This window comes from Marmota monax, unplaced genomic scaffold, assembly GCF_021218885.2.
Source record: "Marmota monax isolate L192 unplaced genomic scaffold, Marmota_monax_Labrador192_F-V1.1 WCK01_AAM20220418_F8-fsc00008, whole genome shotgun sequence".
Lineage (NCBI taxonomy): Eukaryota > Metazoa > Chordata > Mammalia > Rodentia > Sciuridae > Marmota > Marmota monax.
This window is the reverse complement of record NW_026694432.1, coordinates 4,556,799-4,581,465: the sequence shown is the minus strand read 5'-3', so window position 1 is coordinate 4,581,465 and position 24,667 is coordinate 4,556,799. Positions and strand designations below refer to the sequence as shown.

At 46.1% G+C, this 24,667-nt stretch overlaps 2 protein-coding genes across 13 annotated transcripts in view; one reads left to right on the top strand and one right to left on the bottom strand.

The window, feature by feature from the left end:
• Positions 1–14,908, top strand: part of Mast2 (microtubule associated serine/threonine kinase 2) — a 181,613-nt gene extending 166,705 nt beyond the window's left edge. For 6 of the 12 annotated variants that reach the window (XM_046468719.2, XM_046468721.2, XM_046468716.2 and 3 more), the window contains 19 exons: positions 210–311; positions 2,306–2,438; positions 3,363–3,424; positions 3,679–3,764; positions 4,216–4,424; positions 4,978–5,116; positions 7,333–7,465; positions 8,197–8,362; positions 8,846–8,947; positions 9,197–9,319; positions 9,498–9,607; positions 9,986–10,140; positions 10,385–10,668; positions 10,766–10,960; positions 11,609–11,835; positions 12,042–12,164; positions 12,606–12,742; positions 12,872–13,065; positions 13,352–14,908. In XM_046468719.2, the coding sequence (XP_046324675.1) occupies positions 210–311; positions 2,306–2,438; positions 3,363–3,424; positions 3,679–3,764; positions 4,216–4,424; positions 4,978–5,116; positions 7,333–7,465; positions 8,197–8,362; positions 8,846–8,947; positions 9,197–9,319; positions 9,498–9,607; positions 9,986–10,140; positions 10,385–10,668; positions 10,766–10,960; positions 11,609–11,835; positions 12,042–12,164; positions 12,606–12,742; positions 12,872–13,065; positions 13,352–14,853 (4,182 nt within the window). In that variant the 3' untranslated portion in view covers positions 14,854–14,908. The remainder of the gene's footprint in view (positions 1–209; positions 312–2,305; positions 2,439–3,362; positions 3,425–3,678; positions 3,765–4,215; positions 4,425–4,977; positions 5,117–7,332; positions 7,466–8,196; positions 8,363–8,845; positions 8,948–9,196; positions 9,320–9,497; positions 9,608–9,985; positions 10,141–10,384; positions 10,669–10,765; positions 10,961–11,608; positions 11,836–12,041; positions 12,165–12,605; positions 12,743–12,871; positions 13,066–13,351) is intronic. The other 6 variants (XM_046468728.2, XM_046468720.2, XM_046468724.2 and 3 more) reach the window with 3 other exon arrangements.
• A 4,519-nt stretch (positions 14,909–19,427) lies between these two features.
• Positions 19,428–24,667, bottom strand: part of Pik3r3 (phosphoinositide-3-kinase regulatory subunit 3) — a 78,453-nt gene continuing 73,213 nt past the window's right edge. The window contains exon 10 of the mRNA XM_046469345.2: positions 19,428–23,204. Coding sequence (XP_046325301.1) covers positions 23,006–23,204 — 199 coding nt within the window. The 3' untranslated portion in view covers positions 19,428–23,005. The remainder of the gene's footprint in view (positions 23,205–24,667) is intronic.

Here is a 24,667-nt window from a genome sequence, read left to right as displayed (position 1 = left end):
CCACAGCTGACCAGCCTTCTCCTCTGAATTAATTAATTCCTTCCTTCCTTCCTTCCTTCCGTCCTTCCTTCCTCTTTTAGTTTTGCTTTACAGAGCTCTCTCTACTACCAATAATTTCTCCCTGTAGTCAGCTCTGCCCATTACGGTTCTGCTCAGCCCAGCTACACTGGACCAGTAGCTTGCTGAAGTGACTTTTGTCTTCTTTGTAGGCTCATGAGCGCTCAGAGAGCTCAGAGGTGGCTTTTGTGATGCAGCTGGTAAAAAAACTGATGATAGTCATTGCCCGTCCAGCTCGTCTCCTGGAATGCCTGGTAAGTGGACTCGGGAAGATTAGATGGGGAGATGGGGTTTGAGGTTGTAAAGGAAGTATCCTGCCAACAACAAAACTGTGGCAGCACCACTACCATCTCTGTTGCTTAGGTCTGTATTTAAATATGATCTCTAAGCACTGGGAGACTAAACAGGTTCCTTTGAGGACAAATTGATGGTCCTGATGGGTATGGCAAGGAAAGTATTAATCTGACTTATTCCCACATTGAGCCACCTTGTACCTATTTAATGCTAGACACTGAAAGTATAGACATGAATAGAACAGAGTCCTGATCTCAAGATACTTCCTCTGTAGTGGCATTAGCAAATATAAAGCATGTGGATATATAAATAATAATTGTAATATTTTAAGAAATGTCACAACTCAAGTGAATGCAAGGTGCACCAGAAACCTGGTGAAGGAAGTGCTTTAGTTCTGTATAGAATGAGCATTCAGTGAAAGCTTCCTGAGGGAGAAGAGGCCTATTCAATGACCTGAAGGATGAATGCACATTTGCCAGGCCAGGGATGTGGGGTAGGAAGACAGGGTGGATTTGATGAGGTAGCGATGGATGAAGTTGGAAGGCGGGCAGCACAAGATGATGGAAGGTGTTGCCTTCTCAGCTCAGGAGTTTGCATTATCCTTTAGTCCACTTGGAGCTACCACAAAGTTGAGGTTAGAATATGGCATGATCAGGTTTACTGTTTTCTTAACTAACTTTATTAAGATATACTATACATTCAATAAAATACATCCTTTTGGAGTATGCAGCCTATTGAATTTTAACAAATGTATACCTGTATAATTACTGCCATGGTTGAGATTTTTGTGTTTCCTTAAAGAGTTTTCTCATGTCCCTTTGCCGTCAGTCCTCTCCCCACCCTGCTTCCAGGCACCACTTATCTGCCTGCTTTTGCTGTGGGTGTTTGCCTTTGTACAGTTTCATGTAATGAACCCGTGTTCTGACTTCTTTCATTCTGCATAGTGTTAATTTTGAGATTCATATGTTGTTGTATGTATCAGTATATGGTTCCTATTTATTTCTGAATTAAGTATTCTATCAGATTTAGTTCTAAGAAATATTACTTCAGCCTGGACATGGATGGTGAATTGTAAGAGAGGGCAGGATGAGCAAGGAACTGAGGACAGAGGCACTTAAAGCAATTAATGTGAGATAGGGTGATTTGAATTAGGACAACGGTAGGGGGAAAAAAGAAGCAGTAGATTAGAGAGGTATTTATAAGGTAGATTTCTGAGATGGGGCTGAGAAAGAATAAAAAATTAAGAAGACTTCGGTCTGGTGTAGATCATATCTGAGTAGGTAGTATAATTCTCCAAAATAGAGAGACTGTATGGAATGAAAACTGGCAAACCAGAGGTTAGAGAGCCTCTGCTCAAGAGCATGAAGTCTGTAGCAGAGCAGGGGCTTGGACCCAGCAGGTTTGCATGCTGGTTTTCCATTTCTTCTTACTTTGTCACCAGGCATTCCTGTGAACCTTGAATTCCTCACCAAAGTCAAAGAGTCGTTAGAAGGATTTAGCCCAGGGTATGGTACTTGATAGGCACTCAGAAGTGACACCTTTATTATTATATGCAGACAGAGACTATGCTTTGGTCAGCATTGGAGCTTCCACCCCTTGCACATAGGAAGTGCATAGAGGATGTTAGAAGGTGTATATGTACCACTATGACTGGGAGCTGCACCTCTTATGAGCTGCAGTCTAGTGTGTGCCAGGACTGCTCTGGACTGGGCACCTGTACCCACCTGACAGTACCATCTGGCTAATGGAAGGCTTGAAACCTGGTTAACAGGCAGAGCTCTCTTGATGGGAGACTGTTTTTTCCCCATTTTTTGTGATCCCTGAATCATGATATTTCTGGTCTTCAGAGGTTGAGGTGTCTTATCACATCCTCCCCTATATACTATAAAACCAAAGAGGTCAATAGCAGTCACTTGTATCTTTCACCAATGACCACCTCTCTCCTCTGGTACAGGAGTTTGACCCTGAAGAGTTCTACCACCTATTAGAAGCAGCTGAGGGCCATGCCAAAGAAGGACATGGAATTAAATGTGACATTCCCCGCTACATCATTAGCCAGTTGGGACTCACACGGGATCCCATAGAGGGTGAGCATGCTGCCTGGGGGCTATAAAGAAGAGATTTAGCCTGGATGTGGACATAACATGGCATCTGGGGCCTCAGGACCATAGGAGGCACCCTGTGATCTCTGTCATAAAACACCCTTTTTTTTTTGGAATTACTCTTCATATCTGTCTACTGTGTCCCTGTCTGGATTGCCTTGGGCCTAGCTAGGTTGGATTTAGAGCCTTAGGCCAAACTAGGCTACCAATAAAGGACGACAGTCACATTTTTTAAAATGGTCGTCTCCTCCACATACTTGCCTCTCCTGCTGACCACCTTACAAATCCTCCTGTCTTTGGAGTGGTCCAACTCAGCGCTTCAGAGAATATCTTCATTCTTCTGGGCTTCACACTGAGCCCCTGCATGAACATGGGCTTGTGTATCCTAATCTGTAGTTGTCCTGCTCCTGTCTTCCCTGCTTTCCAGCCCCACCCAGCAAAGCACTGTTGACCAGCAGGATGGCCCAGCCTTAGGCCCTGTTTCCAGGAAATATCCCAAGTTTGAGATGAGTTTCTATAGAATGTATCAGGCTTTGTGAATGGCACTGGGCTCATAGAGATAGTGGTACAAGGAGCTGGGGTTGTGGCTCAGTGGCAGAGCATTTGGCTCACATGTAAAGCACTCACACCACATAAAAATAAACAAAATGAGGATATTGTATCCATGTATAACTAAAAAAAATATTTAAAAAGAAAGAAAGAGTGGTACAATAGCATTTGACTTATTTTCTGATCCCCAAACTGTAACTACACTGAGGATAGAACCACAGGACTGGATTTGTATCCCAGGCAAATGCAGAAAGCATTAATGCCTACCCCATATGCACCTATTCTGTGACCTAACGGTACTACTATGATGTCTGACAGTGTCACGCACACTTTTCTCTTGTGTCCTTGCTGTATTTCTAGAAATGGCCCAATTGAGCAGTTACGACAGTCCTGACACTCCAGAGACTGATGATTCCATCGAGGTAAAGACCCTGACCTCCCATTCCTGGAGCCTGAACCCTATGAAACAAGAGGAAGTGAATTCTCTTTAAGAGAATATCTGAAGGAGGGATGGGGAATTGGTGACTGCAGACACTGAGAAGTCATGCTGCTCCCAGGGAAGGATGGACAGAACACTGCAGCAGGGCTGAGCTGAGCTGGTGCTTGGTCCTGGCTTTCCCCAGCACATGGACTCTGAGAAGCATGACTGCCTCCTGCCTTTTCCCTTGTCTTCCAGGGCCGCGGGGCATCTCTGCAATCTAAGAAAACACCCTCTGAAGAAGACTTCGAGACTATTAAGCTCATCAGCAATGGCGCCTATGGGTAAAGGCAGGGGTCAGAATGTGGCCAGGAGTAAAACGAGTCAGCCCTTGTTCTCTCCCTTCTGGAAGCATATGATTCCCAAACCCCTGGGCAGCAGATACCTCAGGGTCCACAGGTGGATCCTCTCACTCCCTGAAGCCCCCTGGAGAGGCAAGAATTCAATATCCTCTGACATCTGAGCATTGCTCATTTCTCAGGCAAAATGCTCATCCCTCTTGGTAACATTTCTCCTTTCCCTGAGTTCTGGAAGCATTCATCTGTGTCCTCAGGACCTGGCCTACCAGGAAATTTGAAAGGTGTTTGGACCAGGGAGCTTAGATCCCTTTCATTAATGTGTACATTCCTTCTCTCTCGTTCTGTGCCTGGGTAAGGTGAGAGGTAGTTCGGGTAGTGGAATGCACAGCTCTGGTGCTGACAGCCTTTGGAGGCTGAGCTGGGTTGCATTTCTCAGGGCCGTATTCTTGGTGCGGCACAAGTCTACCCGGCAGCGCTTTGCCATGAAGAAGATCAACAAGCAGAACCTGATCCTACGGAACCAGATCCAGCAGGCCTTCGTGGAGCGTGACATACTGACTTTCGCTGAGAACCCCTTTGTAGTCAGCATGTTCTGCTCCTTTGAGACCAAGCGCCACTTATGCATGGTGATGGAGTATGTTGAAGGTACTGAAGGTATTGGGAGAAAGGTGGCCTACTGTGGAAGCCATGGTACAGCCCAAGACTTAGCCCTAAATAAGGACCAGTAACTGTATATTATGTAGGAGGACAGTTTCAGAGTCAGCTTCCAAGCCCTCTTTGGGACTCATTCCTGCCTCAGGATCTCAGGCCATTTGGCCATGGTGAGCACAAAACTCCTCACCTCACTGTGAGACTGCCCATGTCAGGTACAGTGAGAGGCAATAGGATGTAACCGTCTAGTGGCTGTAGAATTCATTCCCCAGAGCCACAAGTCATTATGCAGGCATAGAGGCCTGGGTTTCTTTCCTCCTTTGTCTTAAACAATGATCTTGACAGCCATTGGCAGATTCACTTCACTTCCCACTCGTCTCCACACCCTGTTTCCCACTCATGCCAGCAGCAGAGGGCTAGAATCAGTCTCCAACACCAGGGTACCCTGTGAGGCTATCTCCTTTGGGACCTCAGGGACTGCAAACCTGGGAACTGGCTACAGCAGGGAGCTGGATGCTTCTCTCATAATAGTCTGGGCTTGTTGCAGGAGGAGACTGTGCCACTCTGCTGAAGAACATTGGGGCCTTGCCTGTGGACATGGTGCGTCTATACTTTGCAGAAACTGTGCTGGCCTTGGAATATTTACACAACTATGGCATCGTGCACCGTGACCTCAAGCCTGACAAGTATGCCCACAATCTGGGTCCATTGTTCATGGTTTCCCTCTTGAATCTAGATAAAGGGAGAAAACACAACATGTCTGAATTTGTTCTAGAATGGCTCCTAGGAAACAATGATGGTGTGTGTGTGTCCTTCTAGGCCTAGTACTCCAGCCTCTTGACCATTTCCTATGCCAAGACCACTGCCACAAGAGCAGGAGCATCATAAGGCTTCAGTGACATGAAAGAGTCACTGAAATCCCCTAAAGAAATCAAGCAAGAACAAAGGAATTAGCACATCTAATAGATGCCTGAATGAGTGTCCTGACATTTACTGATACTACAGTGTGCCAAGCACCATATTCTGGGTTTTAAATATAGTCCCTTTTGTATTGAACTTAAATCTAGTGTGGGAGACAGATAATATGTGTGTATGAGGCTTCTTCTTGGAGGGCATTCATCAGGTGGGAAAAAGTAGGAGGAGCTTTCTAAAGCAGGGGAGCAAGAAGTATAAAGATACACGGGTATGAGAGAACATGATCTATTCAGGAGCTCCAGGTAGTATAGCTTAGGTGGTGGTAGGTCGGAGAGAAGTGAGAGAAAAGGCTAGAGGAGAGATGCAGGGGCTAGACCATCAAGGATCCTTTCAACTTTGGGTTTTCTTTTAAGGAGCATAGAGTCTTCAGAGGACCTGTTGACCAAGGTGTGATAGAACAACATGTTCAGATTTGGGTTTTGGTATAGAAAGACCACTCTACTAGTGGAAGAGACAAGTCACTCAGGATACCAGGCCAAAGACAACAATGCCTGCACCAGACCACAGGGACAAGATGGAGGAAGGGATAGTGTAGGGAAATAGAAGGGAACAATTAATGTTGGTGTTGGGGTGGAAAGGGAAGCAAAGAAGCAGAAGGAGACTAGGTTGCCTTATAGATTTCTAGCTTGGAACTGATACAGAGGTGATAAGCCTCCATGGTAGAAAGTAGCTTTGGCATTAGATAGACCTAAGTTCACATGACCTCATGCTTGTTTAACTCTATGAGTTTGTCTGTTAATTAAATTTACTCCTTTCTAAATGAGAATGATAATATCTTTGATGTTTGGTTGTACCAGAAAACCTTTTAGGGGCCAGATTTTGTACATTTATATGTGCATGTGCAATAGGAATTGAACACAGGGCCTCATGCATGCTAGGCAAGCATTCTATCATTCTGTCATCTCCTACCCCAAAATATTTTTAAAAGTACTTATCACAAAGCTCAGTAATTTACATAAATTACTGTTTTTTCACTGAGAAGAGGAACCAATTGGGAGGCATGCCTTTGTTTTGAACAGGGTGAGTTTGTGGTATCTGGGAGGTTGGGTAGGTATGGAGCTTGTGAAAGAAGTCAGAGCCAGAGACAATGATTTGGGAATCATTAGAACAGAGGGTTGGCAGGGTGAAGCCTTTGGCACAAAATGAAATGGCTCAAGCAGAGTATGTTAATGGAATCTGATTTCTAGTTCCTCCCAACCAATCCTCCTTATAAGACAGCCATGGACATGGGACAAGATTATGTGCCCCTTTCCCTTCTCCCTGAAATGGGGATAGTGAGCTACCCAAGTGAGGAGGGGTTAGGAATGGCTAGAGCAAACAGCCTTAGGATAAGTCGATCTCAGCTCTATAGAAGAAAGTCTCTTCCTCTTCACTGGTAACCTGTTCCCAGTGTCAATTACAGGTGGAGCAATAAAGAGAAATGAAGTCATGAGAATGGGTGGAAGGCAGGTTAGCTATTTGTGTAGAATGTGGCGCACACACACCCCTACATACCCACCAAGAAGCAAAGAACTTCAGGGCTTTATTCTGCAATATGGAGGGAACACACTTTGCCCACTGAATGGAGCATTTTCTTTTTTCTTTTCTTTTTTTTTTTTCTTTTTAAAGAGAGAGAGAGAGAATTTTTTAATATTTATTTTTTAGTTATCGGCGGACACAACATCTTTGTTTGTATGTGGTGCTGAGGATCAAACCCGGGCCGCACGCATGCCAGGCGAGCGCACTACCGCTTGAGCCACATCCCCAGCCCTGAATGGAGCATTTTCAAAGCCAGAGCTGTATATTTTTTCATAGCTGCCTGTCTCCCTGCTTTTGTCCCACAGAAACCCATAGAGGCCTATGTAGGAAAATTTGGCAAATAATAAAATCAGCACTTGTATAAAACCATGAATAACTCTATGATTTTTTTTTTCCTGTGGCCTCCCAGCCTCCTGATTACATCCATGGGGCACATCAAACTCACTGACTTTGGACTCTCTAAAATTGGCCTCATGAGTCTGACAACCAACTTGTATGAAGGCCACATAGAAAAGGATGCCCGGGAGTTCCTGGATAAGCAGGTAAGGAAAGTAGGTGAAACTCTGGGAACTGAATTCCAGGACTCATAATTAGGTCTTGGAGCCACATGCTTATTTGTGACCAGATGTTAGGACTGGAAGCTTCTATCTTTTCTACCTTTTGGTTCCAGGGAGACATTGAAATAGCACATTTGGAAAATAGGATGGGCCATGAGAATCATATGAATATAAAATCCAAAGTCATCTTTCTCCTCTGGGTTTGGAGAAAATAAGTCATATAGCTATAAATGTGGTTTCATATGAGATCAGTCCTGAATCCCTGGCCTGAGTCAAGGGCAGACCTCTCCTGGGGCCTGTTGTTCTTGGAACATAGCTCCAAATTCCACTTGGCTGGGGCCCAGTTCCCTGAGAACTGCCTCTAGATGTTGCCTGATTTGACTTTTCAGGTTGTGATGCTCACAAGTCCCTGTAGTAATCACATGAGGATAGGTTCTGTTCTTTGGGCTGGAGGGCAGAGGCCGTTTGTGAGACCAGATACCAGAAGGGAGTGTTGCAAGCTCAGGGAGATTAGACATTGTGATTAATTAGGAAATACACCCCACCGAGAGTGCCAATTCTGGTTCCCTGAGGCTCCAGTTGATCCTGTTTCTCAACTAAGGTAAGTTGAGTCTTCAGAGACTTCTTTTCTAGAGTAGGAGCATCCCCACTCCTCCAGCCATCATGCCAGTGAGCTGCCTCAGGATACTGAGCCAGCCTGGCTTCTCTGTGCCCAGGTGTGCGGGACTCCAGAGTACATAGCGCCTGAGGTGATCCTGCGTCAGGGCTATGGGAAGCCAGTGGACTGGTGGGCCATGGGCATAATCCTGTATGAGTTCCTGGTGGGTTGCGTCCCTTTCTTTGGAGACACTCCGGAGGAGCTCTTTGGTCAAGTGATCAGTGGTAGGTACTATCACCCTTACCCAGTGTGGAGTCAAAATCTAGATCCACAAATAAGAATTATGCATGCCCCTGTTGAGGCTTTGGATTTCTTGTTCTGAATTCAAGTGTGTGTGTTTGGTATGCTTGCTTCTTAGGAATATGTGTGCATGCACACATGCACTGAGTCCCCTGGGACCTATCCTGTGAGTGTGAACTCTTTATTTTAGCAAATAAAGCAGGGTGATCTGGAGCTCCAGGACAGGGGAAGTCACTGTTTTTATAATGCCCACCCTGGATCAAAGAGCCAGCCATCATCTAATAAGGAGTGTGATTCCTCTTGGAGGGGAGGAACCTATAGAACTTAAGGAATTTGGCTCCTAGATGGGGGTTTTTAGGGGCTCTGGACTGGCCCTTATGACCTCTCTTCCTTAATATTACACTGGGGCCTTCTGCATCTCCCCACTATCTATCTCTCCCTTTCTCTCTAATCCCTGATGACTTCAGATGAGATTGTGTGGCCCGAGGGTGAAGATGCACTACCCCCAGATGCCCAGGACCTCACCTCCAAACTACTCCACCAGAACCCTCTGGAGAGACTGGGCACAGGTAAGTCAGGCCCTACTCTTTCTTTCTCACCACTTAGGAAAGGGGAAAGGGCGACCAAGCCCACACACCGTGAAGTTCAGGCTTCAGGTGCAGACAGTTTTTCGGGATCCTGAAGTTCTGCCCTGCTTGCTACAGGCAGAGAAAGAAAGGTGTTTGAGCTTAGGCTTCCAGGCGCACCTTTTCCAGGTCTGGCTTCTTGCTTGACTTGCTGGCCTGGATTCCACACAACTCATCCTACTTCTTGTCTAGGCAGTACCTATGAGGTAAAGCAGCACCCATTTTTTACGGGTCTGGACTGGACAGGACTTCTTCGCCAGAAAGCTGAATTTATTCCTCAACTGGAATCAGAGGATGATACCAGCTACTTTGACAGTAAGGCCACTGGCGGGTGAGGTGGAGTGTTGGTCCTACCGGTTTGCTGAAAGGTACCTATGCATACTCTGCCTATGCACTGGGAACAATTTCTCAGGGCTCTGCTGAGGTCTGATAGGGTCACAAGGATGCCATCAGCAGGGTCCCTGAAGGGAACTGTCCTGTGTGTCTGGCCCAGCCCGTTCGGAGCGATACCACCATGTGGACTCAGAAGATGAGGAGGAAGTGAGTGAGGATGGCTGCCTTGAGATCCGCCAGTTCTCTTCCTGCTCTCCAAGGTTCAGCAAGGTGCGACTTAGGAGGCCAGATCAGAGGGATGGGAGAAGAGGACCTGTCAAGAGACACACCTGGGGCAGGCTGAGGGAGTTGGTGATAGGACCACTTCAGAAAAAGAAGAGCAGAGTGCTGGGCTGCATAGAGTAGATGCTTCTAGAACCACTCTCACTAATTCCTGATATAAACGATGTCAGGATCAACATCTCTTATATCAGGAATTAGTAAGAGTGGTTCTAGGCCAACAGGATAAGTGCTTCCCCAGATATTCAACTGAGATGTGGGGGAAGGAAGGGAAAGACTCAAATTCCAGTTTCAGGTGCCAAGGATGTGATTTGTCGTTTGGGAGATGTAGCTATCAGAGCCAACTCCAGTGTGTCCCTGTGCCCACAGGTATACAGTAGCATGGAACGGCTCTCACTGCTGGAGGAACGCCGGACACCACCCCCCACCAAGCGCAGCCTGAGTGAGGAGAAGGAAGACCGCTCAGATAGCCTGGCAGGGCTAAAGGGCCGAGACCGGAGCTGGGTGATTGGTTCCCCTGAGATGTGAGCACCCAGGGCTCGCCAGGGTGGGCAGCACAGCCAACCCTCCCTGTCACACAAATCTTGGGAGAGATTCAGATGCTGGGGAGGTGTGCTTGTCGGGGTAAGGTGGCATTCTCAAGGCAATCCTGGTGGAATGTCTGAGGAGAAAAGTTCTGTGACTGTAGCTCTGTGTGCCCCTAAGGAAGCCTTGGCGTGAGGAGGGAGACTGCTTGGGTCATCTCACCCCAGGCCTTATGTCTCATAGATTACGGAAGCGGCTGTCGGTGTCTGAGTCGTCTCACACAGAGAGTGACTCAAGCCCTCCGATGACAGTGCGACGCCGTTGCTCAGGCCTCCTGGATGTGCCTCGCTTCCCTGAAGGCCATGAGGAGGTCAGCAGCACCCCCAGGAGGCAACAGCAGGAGGGTATATGGCTTCTGACACCCTCTTCTGGAGAGGGGGCATCTGGGCCTGTCCCTGAAAGGCCTGTGGAGCGGCGACTAAAGCTGGATGAGGAGCCTCTCAGCCAGAGTGGTGCTTCCAGCTCAGGTGTGGTAGTGTGTGGTCAGAGGGCCTCGGCTGGGGGGACACTACAGGAAGGGAGGCTCAGCTGTATTGTGGGTCTCATTGTTCATTTGGCCCATAGCCATGGAGACGCAAAGCCACGGGACCCCACAGCTGGCTGAGGGAGCCACAGCCAAGGCCATCAGCGACCTGGCTGTGCGTAGAGCTCGCCACCGGCTGCTCTCTGGGGATTCTATAGAGAAGCGGACCACTCGCCCTGTCAACAAAGTGATCAAGTCTGCCTCAGCCACAGCCCTTTCCCTTCTCATTCCTACAGGTGAGACCCCTAAAGAGCTGGGGTAAAACCCATAGAAAGGGCCTTAGAATCTCTGTAGGCCTGTGGCAGGGGTACAGGCGGCAGGTGTGTGTGTGTGTGTGTGTGTGTGTGTGAACCTCTGAGAAACTGTATGTCCCTTTGTTATGAAAATGAAGGTCTCCAAAGGTGTGCATTGGTGTCTGGAGTTGTGTGTGTGTGTGTCAGGGCAGGGCAGCACAGTGTGACAAGTGTAGGCTTTAAGGTAAAGATCTAATATTCAAATCTTGGCTTCATCACGAAAGGCTCTTAGCCTTGGGAAGTTTTTAATCCTTCTAAGCTTCAGGTTCTTCATTAAAAAATGTGGATAATAATAATAATGGCTAGCTCGTAGGATAATTGCAATGTTTAAATATGTATGAAGATTTTATGTAGTCCCCAACACATGCATAAATGCCGGTCCCCATCACCTGCAACCCCACCTCAGACCTGGGAAACTGAGCGGGTGAGAGGGCTTTGTGGGTCACGGGTTGTGGGGAAGATACACCTGGGCTCAGGCTCTGTCCGTGACTGGGGCTAGGCAGGAATCAGTAGACTGGAAAGGGCGCCAGGCTGGGACCATGGCTAGGCCAAGGCCTTTGACCCACTAAGTCCTGGCTTCTCCTTCTCCAGAACATCACACCTGCTCTCCATTGGCCAGTCCCATGTCCCCACACTCCCAGTCGTCCAACCCGTCATCCAGAGACTCTTCTCCAAGCAGGGACTTCTTGCCAGCCCTTGGCAGCTTGAGGCCTCCCATCATCATCCACCGAGCTGGAAAGAAGTATGGCTTCACCCTGCGGGCCATTCGTGTCTACATGGGTGACTCAGATGTCTACACTGTGCACCACATGGTGTGGGTATGTCTGGCCATCTAGACTTGTCTCAGCTCCATCACTCCTCCACTTTCCCCTCAGTGGAGCCTGTTTGTCCTTTCTTCCGTCACTGCCCATGCTATCCACAGGGGTCAAAGGGTGATGGTAAATGGGGTCGCAGCTTAATGATCAGAATAAGCCCTACACTTCCTGCCCAAGCTTCAAACTAAAGATGCTCTTTCCTGAGACAGCATGTGGAGGATGGAGGTCCAGCCAGCGAGGCCGGGCTTCGTCAGGGTGACCTTATCACCCATGTCAACGGGGAGCCTGTGCATGGGCTGGTGCACACAGAGGTGGTAGAGCTGATCCTAAAGGTTAGTGCTGGGAATGCTGCCCACTGTAGCCCCTGAACAACCCCAGTCTTGTTAGTCTGGACTGGCCAGAGAGGAGTGGGAGGGTTGGGCACACACAGCACAGATTCCAGGGTCACAGAGAACTTGGGTGGCACAGCAGAGAGTTTTCTCCAGAAAGCAACAGCCTCATTAGCCAAGGCCCAGATTCTTCTGAGCTGTGGGTAGGACTGGCTAACAGGGCAGGGGAGCTTCTTCTCTGTCTTCCCGTCCCCAAACCACTCTGGACACCAATGGAAGCCATTTCCTAATCTGTGAGAGGGAAAACAGGCCTTATTCAGACATGTTGGCACAGGAGCAAAAACTGGAGCTGTGGTACAGCCATATGCAGGGGTAGGGACAGGAGCAAGAATATGGCTACTATCTTAGCCTAGACCTCATGCTCTGCTTTGCTTTGCTCCCCAGAGTGGAAACAAGGTGGCTATTTCAACAACTCCCCTGGAGAACACATCCATTAAAGTGGGACCAGCTCGAAAAGGCAGCTACAAGGCCAAGATGGCCCGAAGGAGCAAGAGGAACCGGGGCAAGGATGGGCAAGAAAGGTGAGCCAGTTTAGTCAGAGGTCTGCTATGAGCACTTGGGTACTGGCAATATGTTGGGTGGCTTAACCCCAGGCCTAGAGTGTGCTGTGCTCTATGCATTGACTTGGCCTTGGACCCTTATTGTTACAGCAGAAAAAGAAGTTCCCTGTTCCGGAAGATCACTAAGCAGGCCTCCCTGCTGCACACCAGCCGCAGCCTTTCTTCCCTTAACCGCTCCTTGTCATCGGGGGAGAGTGGGCCAGGCTCTCCCACACACAGCCACAGCCTTTCTCCCCGATCTCCCACTCAGGGCTACCGGGTGACCCCTGATACAGTGCACTCAGGTACAAAGGGCTCTCTGCAGGTAGAGACCACCCCTTGTGAAATAGGAAGTACCTTGGCCCTCTGCTCCCCGCATGTCCCACTCTCAGAATCTCTTTCAGCCCATGTCTAAAGATTCAGCAGTCTTGGGAGGAATTGATGGGGAAGGGAGTGACTTTATTTCTGTAGTCTGGGTACTGGTTCTTTGGTAGGGGAACATGGACAATCATCCCAGTGAGCCCTCCCTTGCCCCTTGATCACTTCTTACAGATAACATTGATCCACCTTTGTCTCTCTGTTTGTACAAAGTAGGGGGGAATTCATCGCAGAGCAGCTCCCCCAGCTCCAGCGTGCCCAGTTCTCCAGCTGGCTCTGGGCACACACGGCCCAGCTCCCTACATGGTCTGGCACCCAAGCTCCAACGCCAGTACCGCTCTCCACGGCGCAAGTCAGCAGGCAGCATCCCACTATCTCCACTGGCCCACACCCCTTCACCACCACCAGCAGCTTCACCTCAGCGTTCCCCATCGCCCCTGTCTGGTCATGGAGCCCAGGCCTTTCCCACCAAACTTCACTTGTCACCTCCACTAGGCAGGCAACTCTCACGGCCCAAAAGTGCAGAGCCACCCCGCTCCCCACTGCTTAAGCGGGTGCAGTCAGCGGAGAAACTGGCCGCTGCACTGGCTGCTTCTGAGAAGAAGCGAGCTCCTTCTCACAAGCATGGTCTTGACCTGCCCCACTGTGAGCTAAAGAAGGAGCTGCCACCCAGGGAAGCCAGCCCGCTGGAGGTAGTTGGGACCAGGGCTGTGCTCTCTGGGAAAGGGGCACTGCCAGGGAAGGGAGTGCTACAGCCTGCTCCTTCACGGGCCCTAGGGACCCTTCGGCAGGACCGAGCTGAACGACGAGAGTCACTGCAAAAGCAAGAAGCTATCCGTGAGGTAGACTCCTCAGAGGATGACACCGATGAGGAACCTGAGAACAGCCAGGGTGCACAGGCATCCAACCCAGAAGTGAGCCAGAATCCACCCACCAGAGGAACAGGAGAGGGTGGGGAAGAGGACACCTTCTTGCCCAGGGACTCAAGAAACCAGGGTCTGGTGGTCCCAGGCCTGTTGACAGGGGTCATATTAGGGCCTCCCAGAATAGAAGGTGCTAGTGTTCCCCAGAGGCGGCTTGGGAGTCCACACGCCTTTGAGGAGGCTATCACCTCCTCCTCACCAGGCCCCAGCCTGTGTAGGTCTGGACCCTCAGACCCTACCCCCGCTGAAGGCTGCCGGAAGGCCCAGCACCTCCACTCCCAGGCATTAACAGCACTTTGTCCCAGCTCATCAGGACTCATCTCTGCTGCTGCCTCCACCTCTGGGAAGTCAGGTACATGGTCCTGGAAATTCCTTATTGAGGACCCAGACAGGGTATCCCCAGGCAGAAAGACAACAGTGGAAGGTGGGCTATCCAACCCCCAAGATTTGGAAACTACAGCTCCATTCCACCCTAAGAACCCATCTCCCAGACAGGAGAGGAAGTCAAAGCCACCCAGTGCCCCTGGGCTGGCCCATACACCATGTGAGGTTCCCAGCCAAAGTTGGCTGTGGGAGTCTGAATGTGCAGAAGTAGAGAAAGAAGAACCACCCCTGAGCATCACCAAAGTGCCTGATGCCTCAGGTGACAGAAGGCAGGACGTTCCATGCAGAGGCTGTCCTCTTACCCAGGAGCCTGGGCCCAGCCTACTTTGGAGGAGCCGAGGACCAGGGAGCAACCCAAAGCATCAGGATTCCACATTAGCACCAGATGAGGTTTTAAAACAAACATAGCAGTTGTTTGCTATTTCTTGCACCAGACCTGTGTAATACACGCTCCTGGAAACACCTTTGTGTTTTGCATGCTTCTTTCCTTCAGTCATCACACTCGTAACTGTCGGTCTAGGTCCTGTGTTGCTGCTGGGAATATAACTGTGACTAAGACACACTATCTAGCTTTGCTTCTCAGAGACCATCTGGGTTCAAACATGAAGAACAGGTGAATAGGTAGTTTTGCTGAGTATGGTAAAGGGAGGGCTGTCAAAAGTGCAGCATATACAATATACCTGGTATGTTCAAGGAACCAAAGATAATTCAAAATGGAAATGGGTATGGCAAATTAAACAAGACCATATCTAATGGTCTTCCACTGTGTAGATGATACAGAACTAAACCAAAGAAGATCATGTGGCAACTAATATCCCTACTAATGGATAATAAAGCTTGGGCTTTCCTGCCCGAGGTAGATCTGGGATTGAACCTAGGTCTCCCTTGACTATACAGCCCACATTCACCTTACTCAGAGTGTGTCTTAGCCAGTAAATGAGGAGGAGAAAAGGTACTAGTAGGTAAGGAGTTTAACTTTGAATGTTTTGGTTTTAAGGTTTGGTTTGGGGTTTCCCCATCCCTTTTTTTTTTTTTTTTTTTTTTTTTTTTTTTTTTTTTTTTGTGGCTGGTACTAAATTTTATTTTTTTTTTTTATTTTTTTATTTTTTTTTTTTTATTTTTTTTTTTTTAATTTTTTATTGTTGGCTGTTCAAAACATTACATAGTTCTTGATATATCATATTTCACAATTTGATTCAAGTGGGTTATGAGCTCCCATTTTTACCCCATATACAGATTGCAGAATCACATCAGTTACACATCCATTGATTTACATATTGCCATACTAGTGTCTGTTGTGTTCTGCTGCCTTTCCTATCCTCTACTATCCCCCCTCCCCTCCCTTTTTTATATTTTATTTAGAGACAGGGTCTCATTGAGTTGCTTAGGACTTTGCTAAGTTGCTGAGGCTGGCTTTGAATTCATGATCCTCCTGCCTTAGCCTCCCAAGCCACTAGGATTACAGGCATACGCCACTGCACCTGGTTACTTTGAATGTATTGAATTTGAGCATTTCTGGGTCATCCAGAAGGTAATTGGATGCACAGATCTGGAACTCAGGAGGAAAATCTACACTAGGTAGAAATGAGCCAACAGCTAATCAACAATCAGTGTTCCTGAATCAACAATTCAGGAACACTGATATTTAAGGCAAAGAAGGGAGACTCAGAATAGCAACCAGAAGAGGAATCATAAAATCCAAGAGAAGAGTTTCAAAATGGAATAGTTACTTGATAAAATGGTGAGTGGTCAAGTGAGATGAAAATAGAAAACTGCCTGTTCAGTGGTTAAGTCCTTAGTATTTGTAGCCAGCAAACCCTTCCTGGGATGTTTGTCAGGTATGCCCCAGCAGTAAAGGTGGACATTGCTGTGTGCATTCTTCTTTGAGTAGAGCTATACTTTGTGAGTAATGCAGAAGAGAAGGAAAGATGTTTGTTGGTGTAGGGGGAGTCAGGAGACGGCATCACAGGGCAGGGAGTGGGGCTTGGTGGAGTATCAACGCTAGGGGTGCCTCCATGCCAAACCATCATGCACTGACATTGTACTGAATGTCCCACAATCCAATGCCTAGGTCTCAAGGAGAGGGGTCAGGAGACTGGGAGACAGAATACTACCTTTGAGTCAATGGCTGGAGGGGTGCCTCCTGTACTCTGCAGCCTTTTGTCATCCTGCATGGGGAAGGTGGTGGCCACCAGAGGGCGTGCTCTATCCACCTGCAGGGACATTTTAGCTTTCTGATCCTCTTGATTTCACTTTCTTCTTCCTTCAGTTATTTATAGACAGCAAATCATGGGCTGCCTGCACTGGGCATTGGGAAGACAGGTTGCAGGATCCAGGAGGACAGCTTGGGAGATGAGTGCCCCACATAGGTCAGGATCTGGTCAGAAGCACCGTACCATAAATATAGGTGAAGCAGATGGAAGGAAGCAGATTTTGCAGTTTCAAGAGAACTGCCTTCTTATGGGTTTTGAAATAAAAATGGGAAGAAGCCCTAGGACACCAAGCATTGTGTAGTGCAAATGCATAGGGTACATGCCTCAAGTGCCAATGGTGCTGTCCTTGAAAAACACTGAATTATCCTAAGGGGAGTGAGGAAATTCTGAGAGGCAACTTCAAATTTATGTTTTATGACGATCACTCTGGCTAATACAGTCAGGCTTGCATTGAGCAGATAGGCCAGAGAGAGCATGATGCAGTGACTCATAAAGTGGTCTGAACTAGGATAGCAACAGTGAAGAGAAAACCTTAATCTGAGGAAGTAGGGAAAGCATGGGAAGATGGACACAGATTTAGGGCCGACAGGAAAGAAATGGTTATTTAAAGCTCTCTGAGGATTTCCCAGAGAATGTGCAGAATGAGAAGCCCCAAAACTCTGGGATTAGCTGGGAGGATGGAGCCACTGAAAAGAGAAATGAGGTTTGCAACATTACAAAATCCATTTTATAGACTTACATTTTGTAATGTAGCAGTGTACAGTAACAGGCACCTGCAATCCCAGCTGAGGCTGAGGCAGGAGAATCACTTGAGCCCAAGAGTTCAGAGCCAGCCCGAGCAATACAGCAAAAGAAAAAAAAAAATTGTGATTTGCCCTAGGAACAATTGAAAGTTATAATGTTTTACACAGGTTCAGGTTTGTAGTTTAAAAAGATAACTGATCGCCATAATGAGAATGAATTTGAGGGGGCAAGAATGGAGGAAGGGAGACCTAGTATTAGGATTAGGCTCTGTAGCAAAGCAATGAATTTAGAGAATTGATGGTTTCACTGGTGTTTAGAAGGTAAAATTAATAAGGGTTGGCAGAGGGTTTTATAGATATGGAACAAGGCTATCAAAGATGTTGACTACAGCTGGGGTTGTAGCTCAGTGGTAGAGCGCTCACCTAGCATGTGTGAGGTACTGGGTTCGATCCTCAGCACCACATAAAAATAAGTAAATGAAGGTACTGTGTCCATCTACCAAAAAAAAAGATGTTGACTACATTTCTGGCTTATGCCAAAATGAACCCAATTTCCATTCAGCAAAATATGAAACAATGGAAGAAACCAGGACCAGAAGGTAACCCTGCACATTCAGTCTCTGGCAGGAGAAATAGATGCAACTGGCCTAGAGATGGTGGGTGGATTCATGGATGTGGAGAAAATGGTTAGGTAAAAAGGCTTATATGAGAGGAAGGCTGGAGGAACATCAGAAAAACTAGGCGAATGAATTGTAATGAAGTCAATGAAAGAGCTTTCCATGAAGAACAGTCAACAGAAATGGATACTGAAGACATCGAAGTCGGCAGTTTCGGATAGTGGAACCTGTACTAAAATGCTTCAGGTGAGGAAATAAAGACATTTAGGCAGGTCTTTCAAAAGGTGTGGCTTTGAGGGGTGGGGAAAATAAGGAAAAGGATATGGGATTGAGTAGGGATTGAGGACATACAGAATGAGAGATAACCAAACAATAATGAAAAAAAATGGTAATTGATCATGGGAGCCAGGAATGGTGACACAATTATAAGCTTGTAAGCAGCTACACATAAGAGAGTTCCCTGAGAATGTGGGAGAAAAATAGAGTCCAAAATATGTGCTGAGGAGATAGGCTTTTGTTGGAAGATATCTTTGTGATTAAAGGTGGGACTGAGAGGACTTCTGTAGATATAGGGTGTTTGTAGGTCTGGTGGTAGGACGAGAAGGGAATTCATAGCCAACCATGTGTTTTCTCTGAAGTAAACAAGTTTGAAGTGCCTATGGGCCACTCTAGTTCCCAGTGGAAATGACCAGATAGATGGCAGGTAGAAGTCGAAAGACAGGACTAGGCAGGAGATAAGAAAGGAATTTTGAGTGTCCTCAGCACATTTTCCCCACCTCTTAAATCTAGGTTTAAGGGAACTCATCCACGCCTTGTATGTTTAAAGTGTATAGAGGGGAGGAAGGACACATGCAGTCACTTAGAACAACGGACCATTCCCTGCTCAATCTGATTTTGTAATTGATGTATAATTGTGTGAGGCCTGAGACACATGGATGAGAACTACAACATACTGTGTGACAGGATACATTGTCATGTTTGCTGATTATATTCCTAGCACATAGGAACCTTAACAAAGTGCCTTTAAGTATAGTGACAATTGCCTAGGAAAACAAAAGGATAAGACCCTAAGACAGTCCATTTACCCTGCCCCCAGAGTAGAAGGTGAAAACTTTTCTTTCTAGGCAGAAATATGTGATGAGCTTATTAGAAGGGGAGGAAATGGCCCTCAGATATAATTTTCTCAGTGTCTGGGTGGACAGGGCTCATGGTAATGCCAGTTAGGGTCTTCCTCTTCAGTGGAGGAAAGGAACACCTTGTGACCTCCAGTTCAGCCTCAGGACTGATCTTTTGGTGTTTATTAGAAGGACTGGGAGTGTCACTGGTTTTTCAACACCCTAGTCCTCTTACCTTGCCCTTGCCCCACCCCCTGCCCCAGCTCACCCTTCCATAGCATCAAGACAAAAAGGTGCTTTATTGCAATGTCTTTATTGCATTACTGCAGCAAGTTGGCCAGACTATCCCCTCTTGGGGAAGGTAAAAAACAAAAGCCACAAAATTGTCTTCCTCACCTTCCCCCCACCCTCACCCACAACTGCACAGCAATGTCTGAACACATTTGGTGACAAGAACAATTTGCAAAAGTGGTCTAGGAACTACATTATGAATTGTCCCAACACAAGACACATGTTGGCTTCCTTGTGAATCAGATATTTTTACGTAAACTACATGAATTTTGACTACATCAAAGACAACAGAATAGGCTTTTCACAAGTAACAACAGGGCACCAAAGTCACATGCTGGAATTTGTAAGGAAATAATGTTGGTTGTCACAAATGGCTGGAGCTAAAGCAAGGCTGAACAGTTGTCAGCTGGGGGGCCAGGCAGGTCTCTTCTGGACCCTCTGGTTTCTGTGGCCATTGAAACCTCACAGAGGCCTATTATGGGGTCTTAATGGGCAGCAGAGATCAACCTAGAAACCAGGAACTGCCCAAATGTAATTCTTGACTCACTCAATAGAATGCATAGGGCTAGTTTCTTTTCAGCAAGAAGAAGAGACCCAAAGAAGATACCAAATTGGTTCTCAGAGCTTCTTCAGAGTATATGAGGTCTAAAGTAAATGGGAAAGCCCATCAAGTCTTGGGAGAAGGAAGAGTAGAGGTGTTAGGAGGTCTTTATCCTTGGCCAGATCAATGATAAGGACACAGGCAATCTATCCAGGCCTGAACCATGGCCAAGGTTTGGCATCTAGCCAGGTAGAGAGAGCCTTGTTCAGTGATGAAAGCTCCACCTGGAAAAAAGGTAGGCCTTGGACCTGTGTCCAGCCAGCCCCAAGCTGCCTTCATGTTGGTGGCTGGTTTATCTAGCCAGGAGAATAATGGGCCCCGCTGGTCTTGGTTTGTCTCTGCCTCAGTGAGAATGCAGTTAAGATGCCGAGAGAAAAATCTCAGGGCCCAGGTCACAGGACAGGACACAGAACTATACTCATGAAAAAGGCCAAGACCTGCTCCCCAGCCATGGAGTGAGCTTGCCCCGCCACACACACTAGGGTCACTATTTAGCAGAACGGACCATATGCCATTTATGCTGGCTCAGAATCAAGCAAATCATGTGGCAACTGGTCAGAAAAAAAAAAACACCTTAAAATTTCTCAAATGATCCTTGATCTCAGATCCCACAAAACAATGAATTCAAGAATGAGAAAAGGAAAAAAGGGGTACAGGGAGGAATGTAGGAATGAAAAACAGCAGTCCTCCACAGTCAACCCAAGTGTAGATAGTAAGATAGTGCTCTGCTCTCATGCTGCACACTCTCAACATCTGACCAACAGGGTACAAACTACCCTGATATATTGTTCAACACTACAGACGTATGTATCCTATCCCATTTTGGTTTATTGTAAGAGACATTCAGAACACATTAAATTTTAGTACCTGATAGGAGGGATTCCTTGCACCCAATCTTGAGCATGTAACTACTTGAGCAGGTTCAACACCGGATGCAAAGCCACCCTGGGGTGACCACCAGCAATTAGCCTCCTATTACTCAGTAAACCTTTCAGCAAGATTTCAATCTGGCAGTTTGGGGAAAGGATGTGCTAGCTATCAGTTAAGGACTTAAGTGATGGTGGAGGGATTTCATTTGTCTCTATCTCAACCCAATCCTTAAAGTGTAATGTAAACAAGGAAAAGCCAAAAAGATATGCCCTTTCCTTCCTATCCTCATTGTTAGTAACTCTGGAAGTCTTTTCAAAAACTTTTAATCTATGTCTGTCTATATAATTCTAGTCCATTCTAGATATTGTCACCAAGATAATGCTCAGGGAAAGTAATATTTGTTTTTCAGCCCCAAAACTAGAGCTTTCCTAGCTATAAGCCTTAGGAACCAAGATCCAGGTACTAGCTCAACCAGGATGCCTGACTGCAAAGCTCTGGACTCAAAACAGCTGACTCACACTAAGCCCACTATGGTTCCAGGATTGGCTCAGAGGCAGCTGGACTGTATTTGTCAAATGAATGCTGACTGGAGAGTGTGGGGCAAAATGGAGGCAGAAGTTGATGCCTGCCCTCCACTCAGCTCGCCTAGCTTCACTCAGCTGGAAGGCTTAAGCCACATGGAGCAGAAGATTCCTGGCCTAAGATTACAGCCACTGGAGCATGAGGGCAGACTGTGCACATTGCCCTAATGGCAGGATCACAAAAAAGGCAAAGACAAAAGCTTCCAGATGGCTTCTACTAACAGTCTAAACTCCAAGCCATCTTCTCCCTGCAAAAGCTTCAAAACCACTATATGGAAGCACAGTGTAATGTGGCGTGACCCTCACCCTGGACACCAGGGCCTCTGGGTCTGTGATTTACTGAGGTGTCCCTGACCACAATCTGATTCCCCTCCTTAGCCAAGTAGGCTCCCGAGCCCTACCAAAGCAAAGGAGGGGTAGATGAAAGGAAATTAAATCATTTATAGTATTTTTGCAGGGCCTTTAAACTTGGGGAAGCACATGTAAGAATGTTGTTCTATATCATTATTTGGTATATCAAGCCATCTAAAAGCACTGGATTGCACCTTTTCTTTACTCATACAAACAAGTTACAAAGGTTTTCAAACAACAGATCATTCTTTAGGCTAGGGAAACACCACACAAGCACCAACTTTGTTTTATGATTCAAAGCTCACTATCCCCACAAAAAGAATGCTATTTCTCATCTGAGAAACAAGGGCAGGGCAGAAGGAAATACATCAACCAGTTTAGTGTTTGCTAAAACTCACATTTCTAGTTTTCTTATTTTCAAGTTTTGGTACAGAAGTATGCATTTAGTTACTAGTGCCACTTTCTCTCCTTAGACCTTAGTCTGGCAACAAACATTGTTTTGCTGGTGTCTAAACATAAATGCTTCTTTAGAGGGAGGAGATAGTGAGACGCTGAAGCCTAAATTATGTTGGTAAGAAATAAAGTACCTTCAGTTGAAGGGGTTTTTTAACCCCTTGCTTAGATTCTTTAAATGAAATCCCAAACCTTCCTACTTTGCTTTGGTTGTCTTTTTTTTTTTTTTTTAAACCAAATCCCATCCTACCATAGAACGAAACAGTCATCTTTTGCAGGAGAAGAGAAACTGCTAAAGCAAATCTGAACTCCCAAAAGAGCCATGTCTCTGCTGCATTCTCAGAGTTGAAGAACAAAAGAGGACATGGACTCTTCAGATGTTTCCAAGTACGACTCCCACCCTCTACCCCATCAAGCCTAGTGTTTCTGTAGAGGGTGCCTGGCTAAACAAAAATAAAAACCCCAATGAAATAGACTTTCCAAAACAACATCTGCTTCCAGGTTAGTATGTCAGTGCAGCAGCACAGCTGAGTCCCAGAGACCCCAGGCCCCTGATTCCCCCCATCCTGGCCAGCTACTGCTCGGCCTCTCCACTTCCACTTCACATTCACAGAATCACTTCTTGTGCAAAACAAGCAGTCTACGTAGAAAGAATGCCCTCATCGTAGTCTAATAAAAACTGTAGAAAAAAATGCTAGAGAGCCACCTCTCTTCCCACTCCCTCTTTATCTGCAGAGTGAAGGCATCTGTGCATGAACAGGATAGGCAAGCCTAACGTTGAGGGAGTCATTGTGCTGAATCAGGGATGTCTGCTGGTAATGGAGCACCAGCTCCTTCAGTGAGCTGTACAGGTTGTAGGGCTCTGCAAAGCCATATCCCCGAGCAGTGCTGTAGATCACACAGTGTTTCACTTCCCCATCGGCACTACAAAGAGACACCAGAGAAAAATGTTAAGGCAGTTAATGAAAAAGGGACAATGAATGGTCAGAAGTCTGAGAGCAATTGTTATGTAAAGGAGGGGACCCATTTTTTGTCAAAACCCATATTTTGTCAATCAGACAAAGCTTGTAAAATTGTGTTCTCCTCACCCTCTTATAGGTTTGGCCACAGACAGACATATTGAATGCAGAGTTTATTTCTCAATTCTATTCATTGATCTACATGTCTACCCTTCTCAGTACCACACAAGTCTTGATTAATATAGCTTTGTAATAACTTATGAAATCAATGTGTGACTTCTCCAACTTGTTTCTATTTTTTAAAGGTTATTTTGGCTACTCGGGATCCCTTGCATTTTCCTACGAATTTTAGGAACATCTTGTCAGTTTCTGCAAATACCTAGCTAGGATTCTGATAGATCTGTGCTGAATGCATAGATCAATTAATATTAAGTATTCTTAATATATAAGATCTTTTCACTTATTTTTAATTAGGCCTGAACAGTGGAATGTAAATATTTTGACATATCTATACAAACATGAATTAGGATCTAATTGGGATCTATTTTTCTTAAAAGATTCCAAATCTTGCAAAAACTATCCTCCCCTGTCATTTCCATTCAGATGACTTCAGCAGCACAGGTCAAAGAGAAATGAAATGTTGCAAGTAGTTCTATCTTTGGATGACAGTAAACCAATGCACTTTATGATGCACTCCCATTTTTTTGCCCATAAACAACCATCCTTTCAAAGTCCAGCCCCAAACTTCTTTTTCTTCACCATAATTAGCAGTTCTACATGTGACCAACCTACTAGTGATACCTATTTCATAGTGATTTTGTTTATCCTAAATAATTTATGAAATGAAGAAAGCCTGATGCAACTGAAAAATGTGGTTTTTGAAACCTGGCAAACTTGATTCAAACACTTGAATCCATGACATAAATTGACTACTGAAGGCAGGATGATCAAACAAAGCAGATTAATATGAATGCCCTTTGTCTATCCTTACTTTCTTTGAGGGCACAATAACTTTGTCATCTTTATTTTGCCTTCTGCCATACCCAGGAGTAGCATAATTATATCACAATAGTAGTAGGTAACATTTACTTATTATGCCCTATTTAAAGCATACTACTATATATATATATATATATATATATATATATATATATATATATATATATATATATATATTACCCTCATTTTATAGATAAAGAAACTGGGCAAAGAACAGTTAAGTAATTTACCCAGAGTTACACAGCTGATAAGCAGTTAGAACCTACATCTGAACCCATTATATCTGGCACCAAATCTTGCCCTCACCATCATATCATCTTCTAAGTACAAACTGTGTCAAAGAAGATGTGCCTTCTTAAGGAATATACATAACACTCAGGCAAATTCTGATTAAGATAGAGATATCTTGGGCTGGGGTTGTAGCTCAGT